Source organism: Cricetulus griseus, chromosome 3 (genome assembly GCF_003668045.3).
Source record: "Cricetulus griseus strain 17A/GY chromosome 3, alternate assembly CriGri-PICRH-1.0, whole genome shotgun sequence".
Taxonomy (NCBI): Eukaryota; Metazoa; Chordata; class Mammalia; order Rodentia; family Cricetidae; genus Cricetulus; species Cricetulus griseus.
The window spans coordinates 245,995,777-246,014,109 of record NC_048596.1 but is presented as its reverse complement, the minus strand read 5'-3'; the positions used below and the strand labels follow the sequence as shown (position 1 = coordinate 246,014,109).

The 18,333-nt window shown below is 43.0% G+C and overlaps 1 protein-coding gene across 1 annotated transcript; it reads right to left on the bottom strand.

Annotated features, from left to right (window-relative positions):
• Positions 1-6,534: 6,534 nt before the first annotated feature.
• On the bottom strand, positions 6,535-9,936 carry Armh2 (armadillo like helical domain containing 2). Its single transcript, XM_027409577.2, has 2 exons — positions 9,657-9,936; positions 6,535-6,974 (listed from the first exon to the last, which is right to left on the bottom strand). Exons 1-2 carry the CDS (start codon positions 9,934-9,936, stop codon positions 6,544-6,546), a joined length of 711 nt encoding a protein of 236 aa, XP_027265378.1. The 3' UTR covers positions 6,535-6,543.
• Positions 9,937-18,333: the final 8,397 nt, after the last annotated feature.

Here is an 18,333-nt window from a genome sequence, read left to right as displayed (position 1 = left end):
CTTAAAATTCAAGTTGCTATTACATGGTTTGATACTCAAAGAGGAGTTTGTTCAACAATGTTACTAACATTTCCAGGTAACTTGATAGCAATGCCCACAAATGCCTGGGACACCTACTGTGGTGTTTGCACTTTTGGGGGGCTTGGTTCCTTTGGAATGGGGATTCCCCGGTGATGCAGGGGTAGATTTCCTTATGGAGGCTTGCTTTGTCCTTAGTAATGTCATCTCAGCTTCTTTCCCCATTGCCGTGATAAAATTCTCTGGTGAAATCAATTTACTTATTTTAAAATTTACTTATTTTTACTTTATGTGCATTGGTGTTTTCCCTGCATGTATATCTGTGTAAGTGTGTCAGATCTGCAACAGGAGTTACAGACAGTTGTGAGCTGCCATGTGGGTGCTGGGAATTGAACTCCCAGAAGAACAGTCAGTGCTCTTAAACCTCTGAGCCATCTCTCCAGCTCAGCAAAGGCGATTTAATAAAGGAAGTTTATTCTGGCTGACATTTCAAGGACATAATGGGGAAGTCAAGGTTGTAGAAGCTTTGGCAGATGGTAATGTTGTATTCACTGACATCAGAAAGCAGAATATTAGATACTTGTTACTGCTCAGCTTTCTTTAACTTGATCCCATCCAAGGAAAGGTACCATCCCCAGTATACCTTTCTTGCCGCCACAACACAGTTCAGATAATCGCCCCCAGATTTGCCCAGAAGCCCATCTCCTAGGTGATAGCTTATCTGTGTATCCACAAGGTAGCATGCACACCCATTCATGCAGTTTGAATCATCCGGTGTTTGACTTGTAGCAGTATGTCACCCAGTGAACCTCAAACTCTACCTAACATATGTGACTCATGGGAATGGCACATAGCTAACTGGATACTAGCAGGGTTGAGGTGGAGGCAGGGTGTAGGCGCCTCAGAATAGTGTGCCAGCTATAGCTTAGCAGCAGAGCAAACAGCACGTAGCATAATGGTGATGGGATGTACGCTGGCTGAGGCTAGAGAGAAGCCAGGTGAGCTTGATGGCTGTGTAATAGTTTGTGACAGCAGAAACATTTCTGAGAATATTATATTCTTAAAAAAAAATGAGACTGGAGAGATTTTCCAATGGTTAAGAACACTTGCTGCTCTTGCACAGGACCTGGGTTCAGTTTCCTATACCCACCTAGTGGCCCATAAATGCCTGTAACTAATTCCAGGGTGCAGGTGCAGAGACTGGCTTCTGAATCCACCAGGCAGTCATTTGGTACACAAACATACATACAAGCAAGCACAGAATAACAATTTTTGTTTTTGTCATTTGTGTATGGGTCACCTGCATACCTGCATATGCCTTTAAGCCTATGTAGAGGACAGAGGAAAACTCATGGGCTCTCTCCTAATATATAGTGTGGACCCATGCAGGCCTGGTGCTTGCTGTTTCAGTCTCTGTGAGCCCTGCTTAGTTGATTCAGTGGGCCATGTTCTCTTGGTGTCTTCCATCCCCTGACTCCTTCCTCACCCTCTTCTTCAGGGTTCCTGGAACTCTGAGAAGGACCTGATGGAGACCTCCATTTAAAACTCTCTGCATAATGTCTGTTTGTGAGTCTCTGCACCTGCACCCATGTGCTGCCAGAGGGAGCCTCTGATGACAACCGGACAAGGCTGATGATGGAGGTTTCTGTTCTGCCAGGTCCCTTAGCTGATTAGCCCCAAATAAACACATGAACACTATATTAATTATAAAAGTGGCTGATGGCTAGGGCTTCTTACGGCTAGCTTTCTCTTAATTATTAACCCATAACTACTAATCTATGTATTAGTACATGGCCTTATCTTACTAGAGAAGGCCTAGCATGTCCTATCTTCCTGGTCTCTACATAGCATCTCCTTGCGGTCTCTCTCTGCCTTCCTTTTCCCAGCATTCACCTTGTCTCCTAGCCCCACCTATCTTCCTGCCTCTACTTGTCAATCAGTGTTTTATTCATCAACCAATAAGAGAAACACATATACAGAAGAACATCCCCTATCACAAGGTATTGATCTATGTATGAGTAGAGGAGAATATCAAGAATCATTTTTCTTCTTTTTCAATCAATTGTATTTGGTTCTACCCCAGGTCACTGGGATATCTGGTTTCTGGCCATCTAGGCAGTGTAGGGCATGGGCTCCCTCTTGTGGAGTGGGCCTCAAGTTAAATCAGACATTGGTTGGCCACTCCTACAAGTTCTGAGCCACCATTACCTCAGCACATCTTGCAGGCAGGACAGATTGTAGGTGGTTTTGTGGCTGGGTTGATGTCTACATTTTTCCTTCCATAGCCTGCAGAGTACCTTTCCATGCCAAAGACTAGAATGTAGGGGTGAAGGCTCCAAGCTTGGACCAGCTTAACCTCTCTACATTCAGAAAGCTGAGTGGAACTTGTCCTTGGCAATTGGGGCCCCACTGTCAGTATTCAGAGAGAGAGAGAGAGAGAGAGAGAGAGAGAGAGAGAGAGAGAGAGAGAGAGAGAGAGCTCTTTCATCCCTGCATCATTCTGGGTTGTTTAGGGATCTCCAGAGGACCTCCTAGGCCAACAACTCAACCAAATGTACCTCAGTCTCACCACTGGAAGCTTCACCTGGCTACAAAAACAAACAAACAAACAAACAAACAAGCAAGCAAACAAGCCAGTTCAGACTCTGCATTCTCCATTACTAGGCATCCTCACTAGGGTCACCATCATAGATTCCAGGAATTTCCCACTTCACTAGGTTTCCACACCACTCCCCAAACACCCCCTAATTCCATCTGTCTCCCCCGAATTCTCCCTCCACCCCATCCCCACCTGACCCATCTTGCTCCCTACCCACTTCCAGTCTTCCTGCAGAATCTAGTCTATTTCCCCTTCCCAGGGAGATCCATTGAAAGCACATTTTTAAAATCCATACCCTGCCAGGCAGTGGTGGCCCTTGCCTTTAATCCCAATACTCAGGAGGCAGAGCACACAGCCACAGCTGCTCCACAGTGAATCCCTCTCTTGAAAAACAAAATAAAACACAATCCGTACCCCTCTTGTCCCTGTTGCTGGTTCCAGAGATCAACTCCTAAATCCTGTCCTAGTATTCAGATCCATATCTCTGTGTTGTTTCGGGGAAAACCCAAATGCTGGAGAGATGATTTAAGAAGGGTTAGTAAAGGAAAACAAAAGGACTTGAAAACTGGTTATCCAGTTTGGTATTCAAGGCATTACAGTGTTGCAAGACCTAACCTTGTATTTTACCTCCTTCATCTTGACAGGCACGTTTTGGAGGTTGGTGGCCAGACTGCCTTACAGTCTATTCTGTAGAAAAAACTTTCCCTGAGCACAGTCAGAAGAGCTTTCCAACATCTCTGATTAAATATATAGATTGAAATAGCTATCTATTGGTTTCTTACCCTAACCCCCCAAGAAACCTAAAAGCCAATTCCACTCCAACAAAGCTGAAATCCAGGAATGAAGAAGTGACAGTGAGGGATAACAGGACACTATTACTAGTCAGTTTCATTTTTAGAAATATCTTTGATACACTTGTGAAATATATGGTATTCATTACTGCTTTGACCTGTTGAGATGGGAAGCAAACTAAATGCCATTTTATGACTGGTATAAAGTACAGTATGCCATGGCAGAATCTTCTGCAGCAGTGGGGAAGAGTAAGTCATAGTAGATATAGAATATTAATGTGTGTTTTTAAGGAGGTATATTTTCTACCACGTTTTACTCTTTTTTCCCTTTCAGTATTAAGGACTGAACCCAGGGCTTCCTGCAGTCTAGAAAAAGACTTTACCACTTAGCCACATCCTCACCCAGTTTACATTCTTTAACTGGCTGCATATATGCTTTTCTGTATCACATGTTTTCTTCCAGGTATTGGTCACGCCAGCAGCTCAACACTGCTGATTCCAGTATGACATGACATGATTGATGACTTCACAAAGTATAAACTCAGCATTGTGGGCTCAGCTTTCCCTGTCCTCCAGGGACTCAGAGCTTGCCTGGAGCATTCCTGCTTGCTACTGCTTCTCTGGGTTCAGGAAAAGATGGAAGTTGATTTTATCAGCCAAGGGCTGAGTATGTACCTCAGTGGTAGAGTTATTGCCTAGCAAGTGCAAGATCCTGGTTTCAGTCTCCAGTACCTTAAGGAAAATGTCAACTTCCAATAAAAGGAAGACTTAAGACATTGGACAATGAAAGGCAAGGGTACATAGAGGAGGAGAACCTATCACTAGGGGTGATGGAGGTACTTGGGCATGACTCCTGTTATCTTGTTATCTTGCTGGGTTCCATGCTGATTAGCTCTCCAAGAGATGCTGAATTTAGAGAAGACAAATGTGGAGCTTAGTGGCAGGTGTCCAGGAGCTAAGGAAAAAGCATCTGCAGGGGAAAGACTTGTACAAGGAACAATCACACTATTGGTGGACAGCTCTGAAGAGTACTGAAGGATTTATGTTATCTAATTGCATAGCAATTACATTGAGAGTGGGCATATGGATGTAATAAGAAACTGTTAGTATGCTGTCTTAGTCTCTGTTTTATTGAGATGAACAGACACCACAACCAAGGCAACTCTTATAAAGGAAAGCATTTAATGGGGGGCTTGCTTAGTTTCAGAGGTGTAGTTCATTATCATGGCAGGCAGCATGGTGGCTTGTAGGCTGGCATGATGCTGGAGAAGTAGTTGAGAGCTTTATATCCTGATCCTCAGGTAGCAGGCAGAGAGAGTGAAGAGAGAGGGAAAGGAGGTGAAGGGAGGGTCTCCTGTGGGTCTTTGGAACAGGAAAGCCTACTCCATACTCACTCAATATGTAGCTGAAGATACTGCTAAACTCCTGGTCCTTTTGCTCCTACTTCCTGAGTGCTGAGGTTAGAGATGTATGCTGCTGTTCCTGGTAAGCATGTGATATGATGAGAACCCAAGGCACGTTTTTTCTCAATGAGGAATTGGTAATGAAGTAATTGTTCTAAGTCAGCTTCAAGTAAGTATTAGAAAATAATGTTCATGGTTTAATGGTAGACATTGGAGGCAATAACTTTGGCTTTTGTGTAAAGGCTAAAACCAATATTCCCACAAACAATATTCAGCTTTGTAATAACACACAGCCTGTTGCATCTAATTGCAACTGCAGGCTACAGTGTGTGTGAATGATTTCAGGTTGATTTCAGACTGAGTCAGCAGCTGAGGATGACCTTGACCTCCGATCCTCCTGCCTCCATCTTCCAAGTCCTCTGGAAGAGTAGTAAGTACTTTAAACTACCCAGACATCTCTATCCCTTGACTTTAAACCTGGCATTACAGGTGTGTGCCATTTAGTCCTAGTTCCTTTTTGTTTTCCACTTTCAAAAATATTTTTTGTGTGTACATACATGATGTGTGTGTATGTTCATATGTGTGAGTATGGGCGTGCGAGTGCTGCAGTGTGCATGTGGAGGTCAGAGGACAACCCAAAGTGTCAGTCCTCATCTTCTACCTTATTTGAGACAGGGTCTCTTGTTCACAGCCATGAACACCAGGCTAGCTCACCCACAATCTTCAGGGATTCTCCTGTCTCTGCCTCTCATATGCTCATAGGAGTGCTGGGATTACAAGCACACTCTACTGTATTCAGCTTTAGGTGGGTTCTGGTGACTCAAACTCAGATCCTTATACTTGTGTGGCAAGCTCTTTATCCACACTGAACCATTTTTTCCAGCTGCCCTCCCTAACCAACCCACGACTTTTATTTTTTTTAAAGGCAGATTATCACTATATAGCTCTAGCTGGCCTGTTACTCAATATATAGACCAGACAGACTGTCTTCGAACTACAGAGCTCTGTCTCCTGAGTGTTGTACCACACCTGACCAGCCTTTTTGATTTTTATTTTTTACTTTTATTTTTTGAGCCTAGGGTCTCTCTCTTGGGTTTTCTGTGTCCTGGAACTCACTCTGTAGAGCAGGCTAGCCTCAAACCTGGAGAACAAGTCTCACTCTGTTACCCAGGCTAGTTGTGAACTCACAACCCTCCTGCCTCCACCTGCTAAGTGGCTGAGCTGGGATTACAAGCCTGTGTGATTTAACATATTTATTTCCTAATGGCAGAGATTACACTTGTGTGAGCTCAAGGAGTCCCATATTTATAAGTTCATATGAAGCAGTTCAGAGGTTTTATGATCACAGCTGACAGACTGGACATCTACATAGACTGTGTGTGTGTACATGTTTGTATGTGTGTGGTGCATGTGTATAGGTGTGAGGTTGACCTGGTGTGTCTTCCCCCATTACTGGCCACCATCCCTACTGAGGCTTTGTCACTGCTGGGACCACATGTGGGTGCCAACACCCACATAGCTTTTAGGTGTGTTCTGGGGATCTAGACTTTTGTCCTCAAGCATGCACAGCAAGGACTCTCCCCACTGAACCATCTCCCCAGCCTATGCATAGAACTTTTTAACTGCAAAAAACAACAATGTACAACAACACATGGATTTTATTATTTATTTCTTGTTTCCAGGGTAATGCAATAACACAAATAGCTGGATCATGTAACTGGACTGAAAAAAATTAATTTCTGTGAAAACCTAGTAGGAAATATAAGACCTCGGCAAAATTTTCAGACCACCCAACCCAGTTCTCCATAGCCAATATCTGCAGGTGGTATTTTAGAGTGCCATAGGATCTCAGCTCCCTTATGATGGATAAGTTGTTACAGGTCATGGAAGAGAGGGCATAGCATGTCCAAAACTGAACCAGGCGATGGCTGTTGACTTCACTCTTGATGGTGGAGTGGAAGGGAGTATCAAAGAAAGTAATGAAAATAGGAATAAACTGCAGTTGTCTGGCTCTCTTCTGGCTGGCCGGGTTTAAGTAGCACCAACATGCCACACTCTGGAGCAGCAGGATCTTTGTCTTTGGTGACATCACCTTTTCAGTCTGCATTATGAAAGCGACTTCTTTCATGTACTCGCTGGCGAAGTTTGCAGCAACCACGCCTCCTGCAAGACAAGCATTTCCACTTGCAGAAGTATGTAGCTGTAGCGAATGGAGCTAGCTGGTAAGATTTCAGAGGCCCCTGTGCATTACTCTTTGTGTGTGTTGGGACAGGTGTGTGTGTGTTTGTGTGCCTATGTATGTGTGTGTGTATGGGCATGCTTGAGGAGGTTGGGAAACAGCCTCAGACATCATCCACTTTTGAATGGTTGTTATTTTGGTTTTCTGAGACAGTGTTTATCTGTAGCCCTGGCTGTCCTAGAACTCACTTTGTAGATCAGACTGGCCTCCAATTCAAGAGATTTTCCTATCTCTGCCTCCTTGTTGGACTGAGCTACCATGCTGGGCTATATACCTTTAACATTTTTGTGATTAGGTCTCTCTGGCCTGGAACTCTACAAACAGACTAGCCTGATTGACTGGCTAGTCCATCCATCTCTCCAGTTCGAAGATTACATCCAGCTTTTTATGTGGGTGCTACGACTCAAACTCATGTCCTCGTGTTTACAAAGTAAGCATTTCACTGAGTGAGCTATCTGCTCAGCCTCCATTTCCTCTGTCATTTTGTTTGCTTTGGTTCTGGGGATTGAATTCAGGGCCTCACTATACCCCCAGACCCAGGTTCATATTCTGGTAACTGTCGGCGACAGTTTAGATGTGTTAACTTTTCCTTTTCTGTGTCACTGTGGAAACAGAACCTGGTGAGGAGGCATTTGGGCAGCCTGGGAAGGCCACTGCCAGGGCTCCTCCCTGGGTTCAGTTACATGGACTGGGGTGTGAATGTATCCAAGTGGTAGGATCTGGATGTGTTTGCTTAGAAAATGTCTGTCTTTGTACTGGATGAAAGTCTGTGGATCTGAGACTGTCAGAGCAGAGGAAATGCAGAGCCTGAGTCAGGAAGCCTCAGCTGCCTTGTGGTAGAAAAGTGAGAGTCATTAATTGCTGAGATGTTCTTGTACATTGTTTTGAAACCCCCCCTCTCTGAGACAAGGTTTCTCTGTGTAGCCCTGGCCTTCCTGGAAGTCACTCTGCAGAATAGGCTGGCTTTAAACTCAGAGATCCCTTGCCTCTGCCTCCCAAGTGCTAGGATTAAAGGCATGCACTACCATGCCTGGCTTTGTGATAGAGTTTTGATGAAGAATGTAAGCACAAAATATTTTATTTTTATAGTTTATAAAGTGTATTACACATAGTCAGGCATGGTGTATGCATCTGTAATCACACAGACAATTACACGTCTGTAATCCCAGTTTGGAGGCAGAAGCAGGGAAGTCTGTGCAGGTCTGAGTATAGCCTGATCTACACAGTGATTTCAAGTCAGCTAGGGCTACAAAATAAGAGTCTGTCTCAAAACCCTTCCTCAAATAAGAAAAAGCACCATCACATAAAGAAATGTCTTTGAAAAAAATTAATAAGAACTTTTACTCCTAAAATACATATGTAGACCTGGGCATGGTGGCACTTACCTTTAATCTCAGCACTCAGGAAGTAGAAGCAGATAGATCTCTATGAGTTCAAAGACAGCCTAGCTACATAAAGTTCCAGGACAGCCAGAGCTACATAACAGAGAAAGTTTGTCTAAAAAGCCAGAACAAAACAAGTAAACAACAAACAAAAATAGTTACCAAGAAAGCTAATAAGTATACCGGCAAAAGGCAAGATCACACTGCCTAATGACTACCAAGTCCAACCCATTCACTTATCTCCAATGAATTTAAAAATATATATATAGTTTTATTTAATCCTTATGATCATCTTCTAATAAAATGATATGTTCTGCGGCTGGGAGTATAGCTCCATTGCCAGAGTGCTTGCCTAGCATGCATGAGACTTCGGATTCAATGTCCAGGACCAGCTATAATCCCAGATAGAGGCAAAAAGATCAGAAGAAGTGTAAGGTCATCCTAGACTATACAGATTTAGAGGCCAGCCTGGACTACATGAGAACCTTCCTCAAAATAAAAAAAGTATATGGCTAGAAAGTCTGCTTTAATTTTATTTAGGTGGGAAAATAACTCCTTAGGTGTAATTTGAGGGGTCAAATCTTCAAAGAATGATATCCATGAGGGACTATGTAGGAGTCCTTATCCATATCCACTGAATGGTCAAAACTAGAGAGTCAGGAACCTCAGATACACCCCAGCCCTATGAAGGAAGTATTTGTGCTGGGCATCAAATGAGGCAGGCTCAGCTTCCTAGATGTTCACTTTCTGGAGGAAGAGCCAACTAACTAATTATAAGAGGACCAGAATGCTTTAGTTTGGTGTTAGTGTTAGCTATACAGGTGAGAAGCAAGGGAAAAGGCTTCCATCCTGGCTTCTACTAAAACTTTAACATCAAATGGACTACTCTCAGCACTATAGGTCCAGGGTAACACAAGTTAGAGAAGTCCATGAACAGAGCTCTAGTGGTTAGAATCTCCACCAAAGTACACTTTATCCCATGTCCTTTTAGTAAGTACCTCGTTGGAATCTGAGATTGAACTTGAAAGATCTTGGGTTGATATTGAAACAGAATCTAAGCCTGGTTTACAGAGTTCCAGGACAGCCAGGGCATCATCATCATCATCATCATCATCATCAATCATCATCAATCATCATCATCAATCATCATACTTTCTAAACTGCAGTGTTATAACAAGCAGAAGATTATGAAGCAGCTACATTAGCACAGTGGCGAAGCAGTACCTGTGAAGGCCAGTAGTCCAATTTTCTGGGCAGCCATAGCTCTTTTTTCAAGGGATAGATGTATATTCTTCAGCGTTTTGCCAAGTTCCTCAATTTTTTCTTTGTGAAAAATGCAGTCAGCTGTGGAGAGTGCCTGCTCTTCCTCCTGGGGCTTAAAATGTGTCTTAAAAGTTTTCCAGAGCCCTCTGAGGTACGTCAACAGCTTCCTGTAGCCCTGACGGGTCTTTTTGCATATCCGCCTATAAAAAAAGGAGATCCTCAACTTCCTGATGAAGGTCATTGGTGCTCATGTACACAGGCGGGGCTGGAGAAGACAGTAGCGCTGGAACGCACTGCCTGGCAACAAGATAGAATGGAATGTAGGGTACTGTCCCACAACACGGTAGAACCCGAACGTAGAAACATAAACTCTAGGTTCCTGGGCCTGGCATTCAAGGCCCAGTACTAGCACAAAAGCAAGTTGTGCTTCTATGGAGGCACAAACCCTCAAATTAAGCTGTTTGCCCGAACACATAGCTCACTCCTGTCTTTGCTCCTTGTCTTGTGCTGGGTTTACTGGAGACTTTCTTCCTTTGACCACTACCCTAGCTTCTAAGTGGCTTCTGGAACTTGCATTGGTTATCTCAAGGCTGTGGTGCGTGTTCTTCTTTGCACTGTAGACTTACCCTGTTTTGATGACAAAGCTGAAGCAAGCAAGAGAAACAACCAAATGTCACCCACATCATATCTACCCTTCTGTGTGTGCCCATTTTTCTCTTCTCTTGAGCCTGTGGGTATTCTGTTTGTGTACCAGCTTCTTCTAATCCTCTAAAATATAGTGCTCTTAAATTCTTCCCTTGTCCTAGTAAATTTTCCTTGGCAACTAGATCCCAGTATACAAGAACCTGGGCTTTGTTTAAAACAAAACAAAAAAAAAACAAAAACAAAAACAAAAAACAAAAAACCTCTCGGCTAAATGTGGTAGCTTACTATCATTTGAGCATTTGGGAAATTGAGGCAGGAGGCTTGTGAATTTGAAGCTAACCTGGGCTGTATATCAAGACCCTGTCTTAAAAAACCAAAACAGGGCTGGATAGATGGTTCAGAGGTTAAGACAACTGGCTGTTCTTCAAGAGGTCATAAGTTCAATTCCCGGCAACTGCATGGTGGCTCACAACCATCTATAATGGGATCTGGTGTCCTATTCTAGTGTGCAGGCAAACACGGTAGAACACTGTATACATAATAAATATTTTTTTTTTTTTTTGGTTTTTCGAGACAGGGTTTCTCTGTATTCTTTGGAGCCTGTCCTGGAACTCACTCTGTAGACCAGGCTGGCCTGGAACTCACAGAGATCTGCCTGCCACTGCCTAACAAGTGCTGGGACTAAAAGCATGCATGACCAAGCCTGGAAAATGAAATCTTTAAAAAAAAGTTTAAAAACAAAACAAACAACTCTTGGTTATATATGCTCCTCCATCTTTCCTCTGTATAAACCAGCTAAGTCAATATCTTGTCTTTAAATGACTTCTGTATCCCAAGCATGCTCAATTATATGTGTTTGGCTTGTTTTCAGACAGGTTATTGCCATTTTTGCCTAGAATCACCTTAACTTCTGAGCTCAAGTGATTTCCCAGCACCAGCCCCCCACAAGAGCACACCACTGCATCGGGGTCACACAAGGACATACTACTTACTTCATCCCCAGTCCACCCACCTGCCCACCCAACCACCCAGACAGACAAGGTCTCATATACCTCAGTTTGCCTCGTTTGCTATCTTTGCAGTATATATTTCAGACTCTCAGTTTTCTTTTACTTATATATACACGTGTGTGGCTGGGGGTTATGTACATGTGTGTGCAGGTGTTTGCAGAGTCCAGAGGAGGATGTTGAGACTCTTCTTCAGTCAATCCCCATCTGAATTTTTTTAAAGATAGATTTCTAGCAGGTGGTGGTGGTGCACGCCTTTAATCCCTGCACTTGGGAGGCAGAGGCAGGGGATCTCTGTGAGTTCAAGGCCAGCCTGATCTACAGAGTGAGTTCCAGGACAGGCTCCAAAGCTACAGAGAAACCCTGCCTTGACCTACCCCCAAAAGATAGATTTCTTTTGTTTTATGTATATAACTTTTGCCAGAATGTATTTCTACACAATGTGTGTGCCCAGTGCCCTGGGAAGTCAGAAGAGGACATTGGATTGTGAACTGCCATGTGGGTTCTATGAATTAAATCCAGGTCCTCTGCAAGAACAAGGCATGCTCTTAACCACTGAGTCCTCTCTCCAGCCCATAAAGACTTGTGTGTGTTTGTTTAACACTCTGCAGTCACCCACAGGCACATAACCTCCACCCCATACCCACACACATACACATATCTTTGAAGTAAGTATACTGCAAAAATAGTGACTTTGAGGCAGACTGAGCTATATGAGACCTTGTATCAAAAACCCCCCACAAAAACAACAACAACAACAAAAAACAAAATCAAACAAAACAACCCCAAACCCAATATATACATCCATTGATGGAAGTGGGGTGGTGGTGAGTGACAGGGGTATGTCCTAGTATAATTGATCCTGATGCAATATGTGCAGTGCAGTGTGTGTGTGTGTGTGTGTGTGTGTGTGTGTGTGTGTGTGTGTGTACATATATCAGTATAAGTGCTTTTGAAGGATAGAAGAGGACACTAGATTCCCCTGGACCAAGAATTTAAAGGTGTTTGTGAACTGCTTGAATTGGGTTCTGGGAACCGAACTGGGGTCCTCTGGAACGCAGTATGCTCTCTTAACTACTGAGCCATCTCTCCAGCTCAGCCCTCAAGACCTTGATTTTTATTGTCTCAGTCCACCAAGTACTGTGATTATGCTCTGGTGCTCAATTCTCTGTCTGTCTGTCTGTCTGTCTGTCTGTCTGTCTCTTTCTCTCTGTTTGTCTTTGTCTCTCTGTCTCTGTCTCTGTCTCTGTTTCTGTCTCTCTCTGTGTGTGTAGTTTGTTTATTGAGACAGTCTCATTCTGTAGCTTTGGGTGGCCTGGAACTAGCTATGTAGACCAGGCAAGCCTCGAACACATAGTGATCCATTTATTCATTTGCCTCAGTCTCCCATAATTTTACATTTATAATAAGACTTCTCACTTGAATTCCAGACTCATATTAAATCACCATCTTGATCTTTGGATGTAAACTTTATCATGTCTAAAATAGTTCCTGTGTTTCCTTCTTGCTGTAGGGTTTTCTGTCGATATATACATATTTTTAGTTTATTGTTCAGCCTAAAATATTTGCACTCATCCTCAACCTGTTTCCCATTCCATTTCCAACCTCCTAACAAATTCTCTTGTTTTTATTTTTCAAAACATATTCCAAACATAAGAAAATGTCCCGGATTGTGTACTTCAGTTAAATGAACTTGTGAAGGTATGAGGATGTAAAGAGTATAGGAAATTCGAAACACCAAACATGGTGATTTTTCCAAGCCTTATATTTCTTGCCTCTGGAATATTTCTTAAAAATATTTCATATGTAGGCATGCTTTGCCTGCATGTCTGTGCATCATGTGTGTACCTGGTACCCAAAAGGGCAGAAGAGGGCATTAGACACTAGCAAGCGCCCCATGGGCCCTGGGAATTGAACCTAGATCCTTTGGAAGAGCAGTGGGGCTCTTAACCACTGAGTCATCTCTTCAGCCCCCTGGAATATTCTTTCCAGAGATAATCTACATGACTTCTCTATTCAGTTTTCATCCACACATTTTATAGGCTTTTTCTGGCCTTTAAACTTGTGACCTTTGAGCTTACCTCTCCTTATCCTACCTTTCCCCTCCTTTGGAGTTCAAGCTCAGAGCCTCAAGCTTCCTAAACGTTTGCTCTAATACTGGGTTATGTCCCTGTGGTGGTTTGAAAGAAAATGGCCCCCAAACGGAGTGACACTATTAAGAGGTGTGGTCTTGGAGGAAGTGTATGGGGATGGGCTTTGAGGTCTCTCTTGTTCAAGCTTCCGCCCATGTGGCTTTCAGTCAACTTCCTGTTGCTTGCAAGATGTAGCACTTTCAGCTCCAGCACCACTCTGCCTGCATACTGTGATGCTCTCCCTGTCATGACGATAATGGACTGAACCTCTGAAACTGTAAGCCACCACCTCAATTAAATGTTTTCTTTGTAAGAGTTGCTGTGGTCATGGTGTCTTTTACAATCATTGATTTTTTTTCCTTCTTGGCCTTGTTATCCTTTTGCCAGACAATGAATCTTACAAGGGCAGACATTATTATGTCTTTTGTCCTTACTGCCGCACATTTGCTGCCCAGTCCCTGACTCACTTGCCAGTCATGGCAACTATGCAGCAAATTAGAGGACCTGGTTTTTAGGCTCCTTGTAAGTGTTCCTTACAAGGAACACTTGTGACAATGTATTTGAGATGAACAATTTATAAAGAGGAAATGCTGACTCATGGTTAGAGTCAGCTGAGTCAGTGGGCTCCCTTGCCTTTTTTGTTTTTGAGATGGGGTCTCTCTACATATTCTTTGCTGTCCTGGAACTCATTATGTAGATCAGGCTTGCCTCAAACTCACAGAGATCTGACTGCCTCTGCCTCCTGAATTCTGGAATTAAAAGTGTGGGCCATTGTGCCTTGACCCCTTTTTTTTGATCCTATAGAGAGGTAGACCATGGCAGGGAGCATGTGATGGAGTGAAGCTGTTCATTTTATGGTGGCCAGGAAGCAAGGAGAGACAGGAAGGGGCAAGGTCCCAGTACCTCTTCAAGGCATGCCCCGCTCACTCCTAGTAGGCTCCACTTAAAGTTCTATTACCTCCCAGCAGCACTGTAAATTGAGGACCAAGCCTTAAGCACATGAGTCTCTGTGGGTATTTAAGGTACAAACCAACTGGACATAGTGAGGGACACTTTTAGCCCCAGCACTTGTGAGGCAAAGTCGGGTGGACTATGAGTTTGAGGCCAACCAGAGATACACAGTGAGACCCTGTACCAAAACAAACAAAAAACCCGTATTCCCAAATGCTCATGCCCCATATTAGTGTAAATAACAACAAACAGAACAAAACCCACAAGCTCTCATCTTAAAGGGGACAGGAGAGAGTTTATTTGGGGGCTAAATATGAGCAACCAGGCCTGGAAACACAGGTTTAGGTTACCCTAAATAGCAAGTTCCAACATAACAGTCTTGTGAAATCTTTATAGTAACAAAGCAGAGGAAGTCAGAAATTATTACACTTTTTGAATAGGGACATCAGGTGGATGGGTGACATCCCCTCTGCACAGCCTCAGATGTCTTAGTTTTGGGTTGGTAGAAGGTAGGGGTCTGTTTGTACATTCCCAAAGACCCACTAGTCACAAAAGTGGTAAGTCATTGACAAAGATGACAATAAATGGCTGGCTACCAAGGGGGCAAATCTAGCCCTGGGTAGTTTTGTAATTAGGTTCAAGCCCTGCAACATTCCAACCTCCCCACAATCATGGTAGTTCTAATTAGTTGAGCAGCCTTTGAAGAATGTTTAGCATAAAGTACAGTTTATTTTCGGGAAAGTCCATTCTCATTCTCCTGGGAAAATACCCATTTAGTCCATCTCCAAGAGTCCCCAGAGTTTTAACGGTTCTTCTACTGCTCAAATGTCCAAGTTGGAAATCTGAGACCCCAGCCAAACTTCATTGTAAATCCAAGATCCAATAGCCCAGGATAAACATTCACATTTCAGAAGGGAGGAATATGGCACTGAAAGGAAAGAGCAGACAAAAGTGAAGGTGAAACAAAATCCCAGCAGAGAAAACATGAGGTCCTGCAGCTCCATGGCCAGCATACTGGACACAGTGATGTGAGCCTTGCTAACTGCAGCCCACCTGACTGCTCCCTCAGGCTGGCTCTGTTCACTAGTTGCAGCTTCCTGCCCCGAATTCTGGCCATAACTTCTTCCATTGCAGCTTTGGGTTCACTCAGTGCAGCTTCCTGCATTGCCTTCCTGGTGGGGGTGGGTAGGCAACACTTGCAGGACTTCCACCCTGCCACACATGCCTGACCTCCAGGCTTGTCTTCTGAAATCTCAATGGAAGTATTCACTGAGGTCATTATCTGCTGTATAATGAGTTCAAGGGCAGCCTCAGCTATAAAGACCTGGTCTCAAAAGTGTGGTGGGGTGGACAGGGAACAGGCTGGAGAGATGGCTCAGCTGTTAGAAGTACTTGCTGTGAAATCATGAAGATCAGAGTTCAGATTCCAGCAGGGCATCCCATATAAGCCTATAACCTCAGCTCTGAGGAGAGGAGGGGAGAGGAGGATTGCTGGGTCTTGCTGGCTTCTAGCTTAGATATACGAATACGAACCCCAGACAGACCCTCAAAGGAATAGGTGAAGTGTGACAGAGGACACATGACTTATCCTGGCTTCCATGTGTGCACAAGAGCAAACTTGGCGCACACATGTGCATACACACACACACACACACACACACACACACACACACACACACACACACACTCAAATAACTGAATAAAAATTGGGAGAAGATACTACAAATATACAATGAACCTATACTGAGTACAGATGAGAGGGGCAGACCAATGCAAAGCGGATGAAGATCTGGCTAGGCCTTGATACTTACAGAATGGCTGGTTTCAAGAGCGGAAACTATGGCTTTTGTGGAATAGTTTTATCACTCAGGAAAGGCAGGTGGGCTGCTGCTTCAGTCTGAAGAGGTTTTGTTCTTTTGTTTGTTTGTTTACTTTTTTGTGTTGCTTTTTGAAACAGGGTTTCTCTGTATAGCCCAAGCACTCACTTTGTAGACCAGGCTGGCCTCAAACTCAGAGATCTGCCTGCCTCTGCCTCCTGCGTGCTGGGAAGATATTTTTAAACAGTTGCTTTCCTCCTGCGTATTCTAGTCTACTACTTATATCAGGATACAGAATTCCCTTAGGATTTTCAGGATAATAAAATCAAAGTGGACAACGTGTAGTGATGTATTGTATAAATACTAACTCAAGAAGGGAATTGCAAAATAGATAAGGACCGTGAGATGGCTTAGTGAGGAAAGGCCCTTGCTATGCAAGCCTGACAATCTGAGCTTGATTTGAGGAACCTATGTAAAGGGGGAAAGAGAGAACGAACTCTACAAAGTTGTCCCTTGACTTCCACAAGGCATGCACCATGGCATGCATGCCCCCCCTGTCACATTATGCATACACATAATAATAGATAAAAATTAAAATATATATCAGATTCTACATTAGACTAGTAATTAAAAATAATTTTTATTTCAACTTACATGATTGAAAGAGTGATGAATACAAATACCACAAAACTGAAAGCACTTCCCCAACCAAAACTAAAACACAGAGGTGACTACAAAAGATGTGAAATTATCCATGCAATAGTTAAAAAGTTTCAAATCCCAAACCAAACAAAAGCTCTGTAATAGCTGTGATTTGACTTTCTATAAAAGAGACATTTCAACCATTTAACAAAGACTATAGCCTATACACACTATAACTGTACAGTGTACCTTTAAAATGAGGGATATATGCATATATATTTACAAATTTACAAAAATGTACAGTGGAACTTCACAGTTGAAAGAATATGTTGCCAGAGGTCTGGCAAATTTCACTTTAAAATGAAATGAACCCTTTTAAAAGTCTTGCTAAAATGTAAATATTGAAACTAATATCTAATTGGTACTTTATACAAACACATCCAGAATACAGTTTAAATTGCACTCACACATGTTGTTGTGATGTCTTGGCATACCCACCCCTTCCACACTTAGTAAGTGGCTGAATCTCCACCCTGGTTCTGAGCTTCTATTGAAGTTATGGGGTGGTTTCCATCTCTTAAGGCCAGGCACTTCCTAGTCTCCTGGACAATTTTTATGGAAGCAGGGATTACTTCCACTACCCCACTATTCTACCCAGTTAGGACTCATCCAAACTCCAGGCTCCCACCTGAAAGAACAGTACATCTTTCTAAATCTACAACTTTGGGGTTTGTATTTGTCTTAGGAAAAAAAAATTACAAATGTGGAACCAGGCCTAGTGGCTTGCACCTGTAATTCCAGCTCTGGAGGCAGAGGCTGAAGAAATGTTGCAAGTTCAAGGTCAGACTGGTCTGTATATTGAGTTCCAGGACAGTCAGGACTGCAATAGTGAGGCTGTCTCAAGATAAAACACAAATCAAACAAGCAGAGTGTGATAAAGATGCTTCTTGTTAAAGAACAAAAGCTTAAGCTTCAAGTTTTTTGTTTACTTTTAATAGTATAGGTACAATCTTAAAGATGCAGTACTTTTAATTAATCTTTAAACCATTTGGATGGATGATATGGGAATTCTCAAGATGGAAAAATGAAACAAATAGTAGCAACTAAAACAAAACAAAACTAAGATATAAAACTTAGGTTCCACCCTCCACAGTTGCCCTGGGAACTCCGTAGGTAGCTGAAGATGACCTTGAACTTCTGGCCCTACTTCCTCCCCCCTTTGAGCACTGAGATTACATGGGGAGCACACCGCAGTTTGTGGTGCTGAAGATGAACCAAAGCTCGGTGCCCACCGAGGGGGCACATCGGGATCTACATCCTCAGCTCCGAAACTTAGTCTCTTACAATTGATCATTTTGTCGGGTTCTCTAAGAAAACTTCTCTTTGAAGAAATTTCTTTTTGTGCCTTTTTTTTTTTTTTTAAATAAAAGTAGGTAGCTAAAGG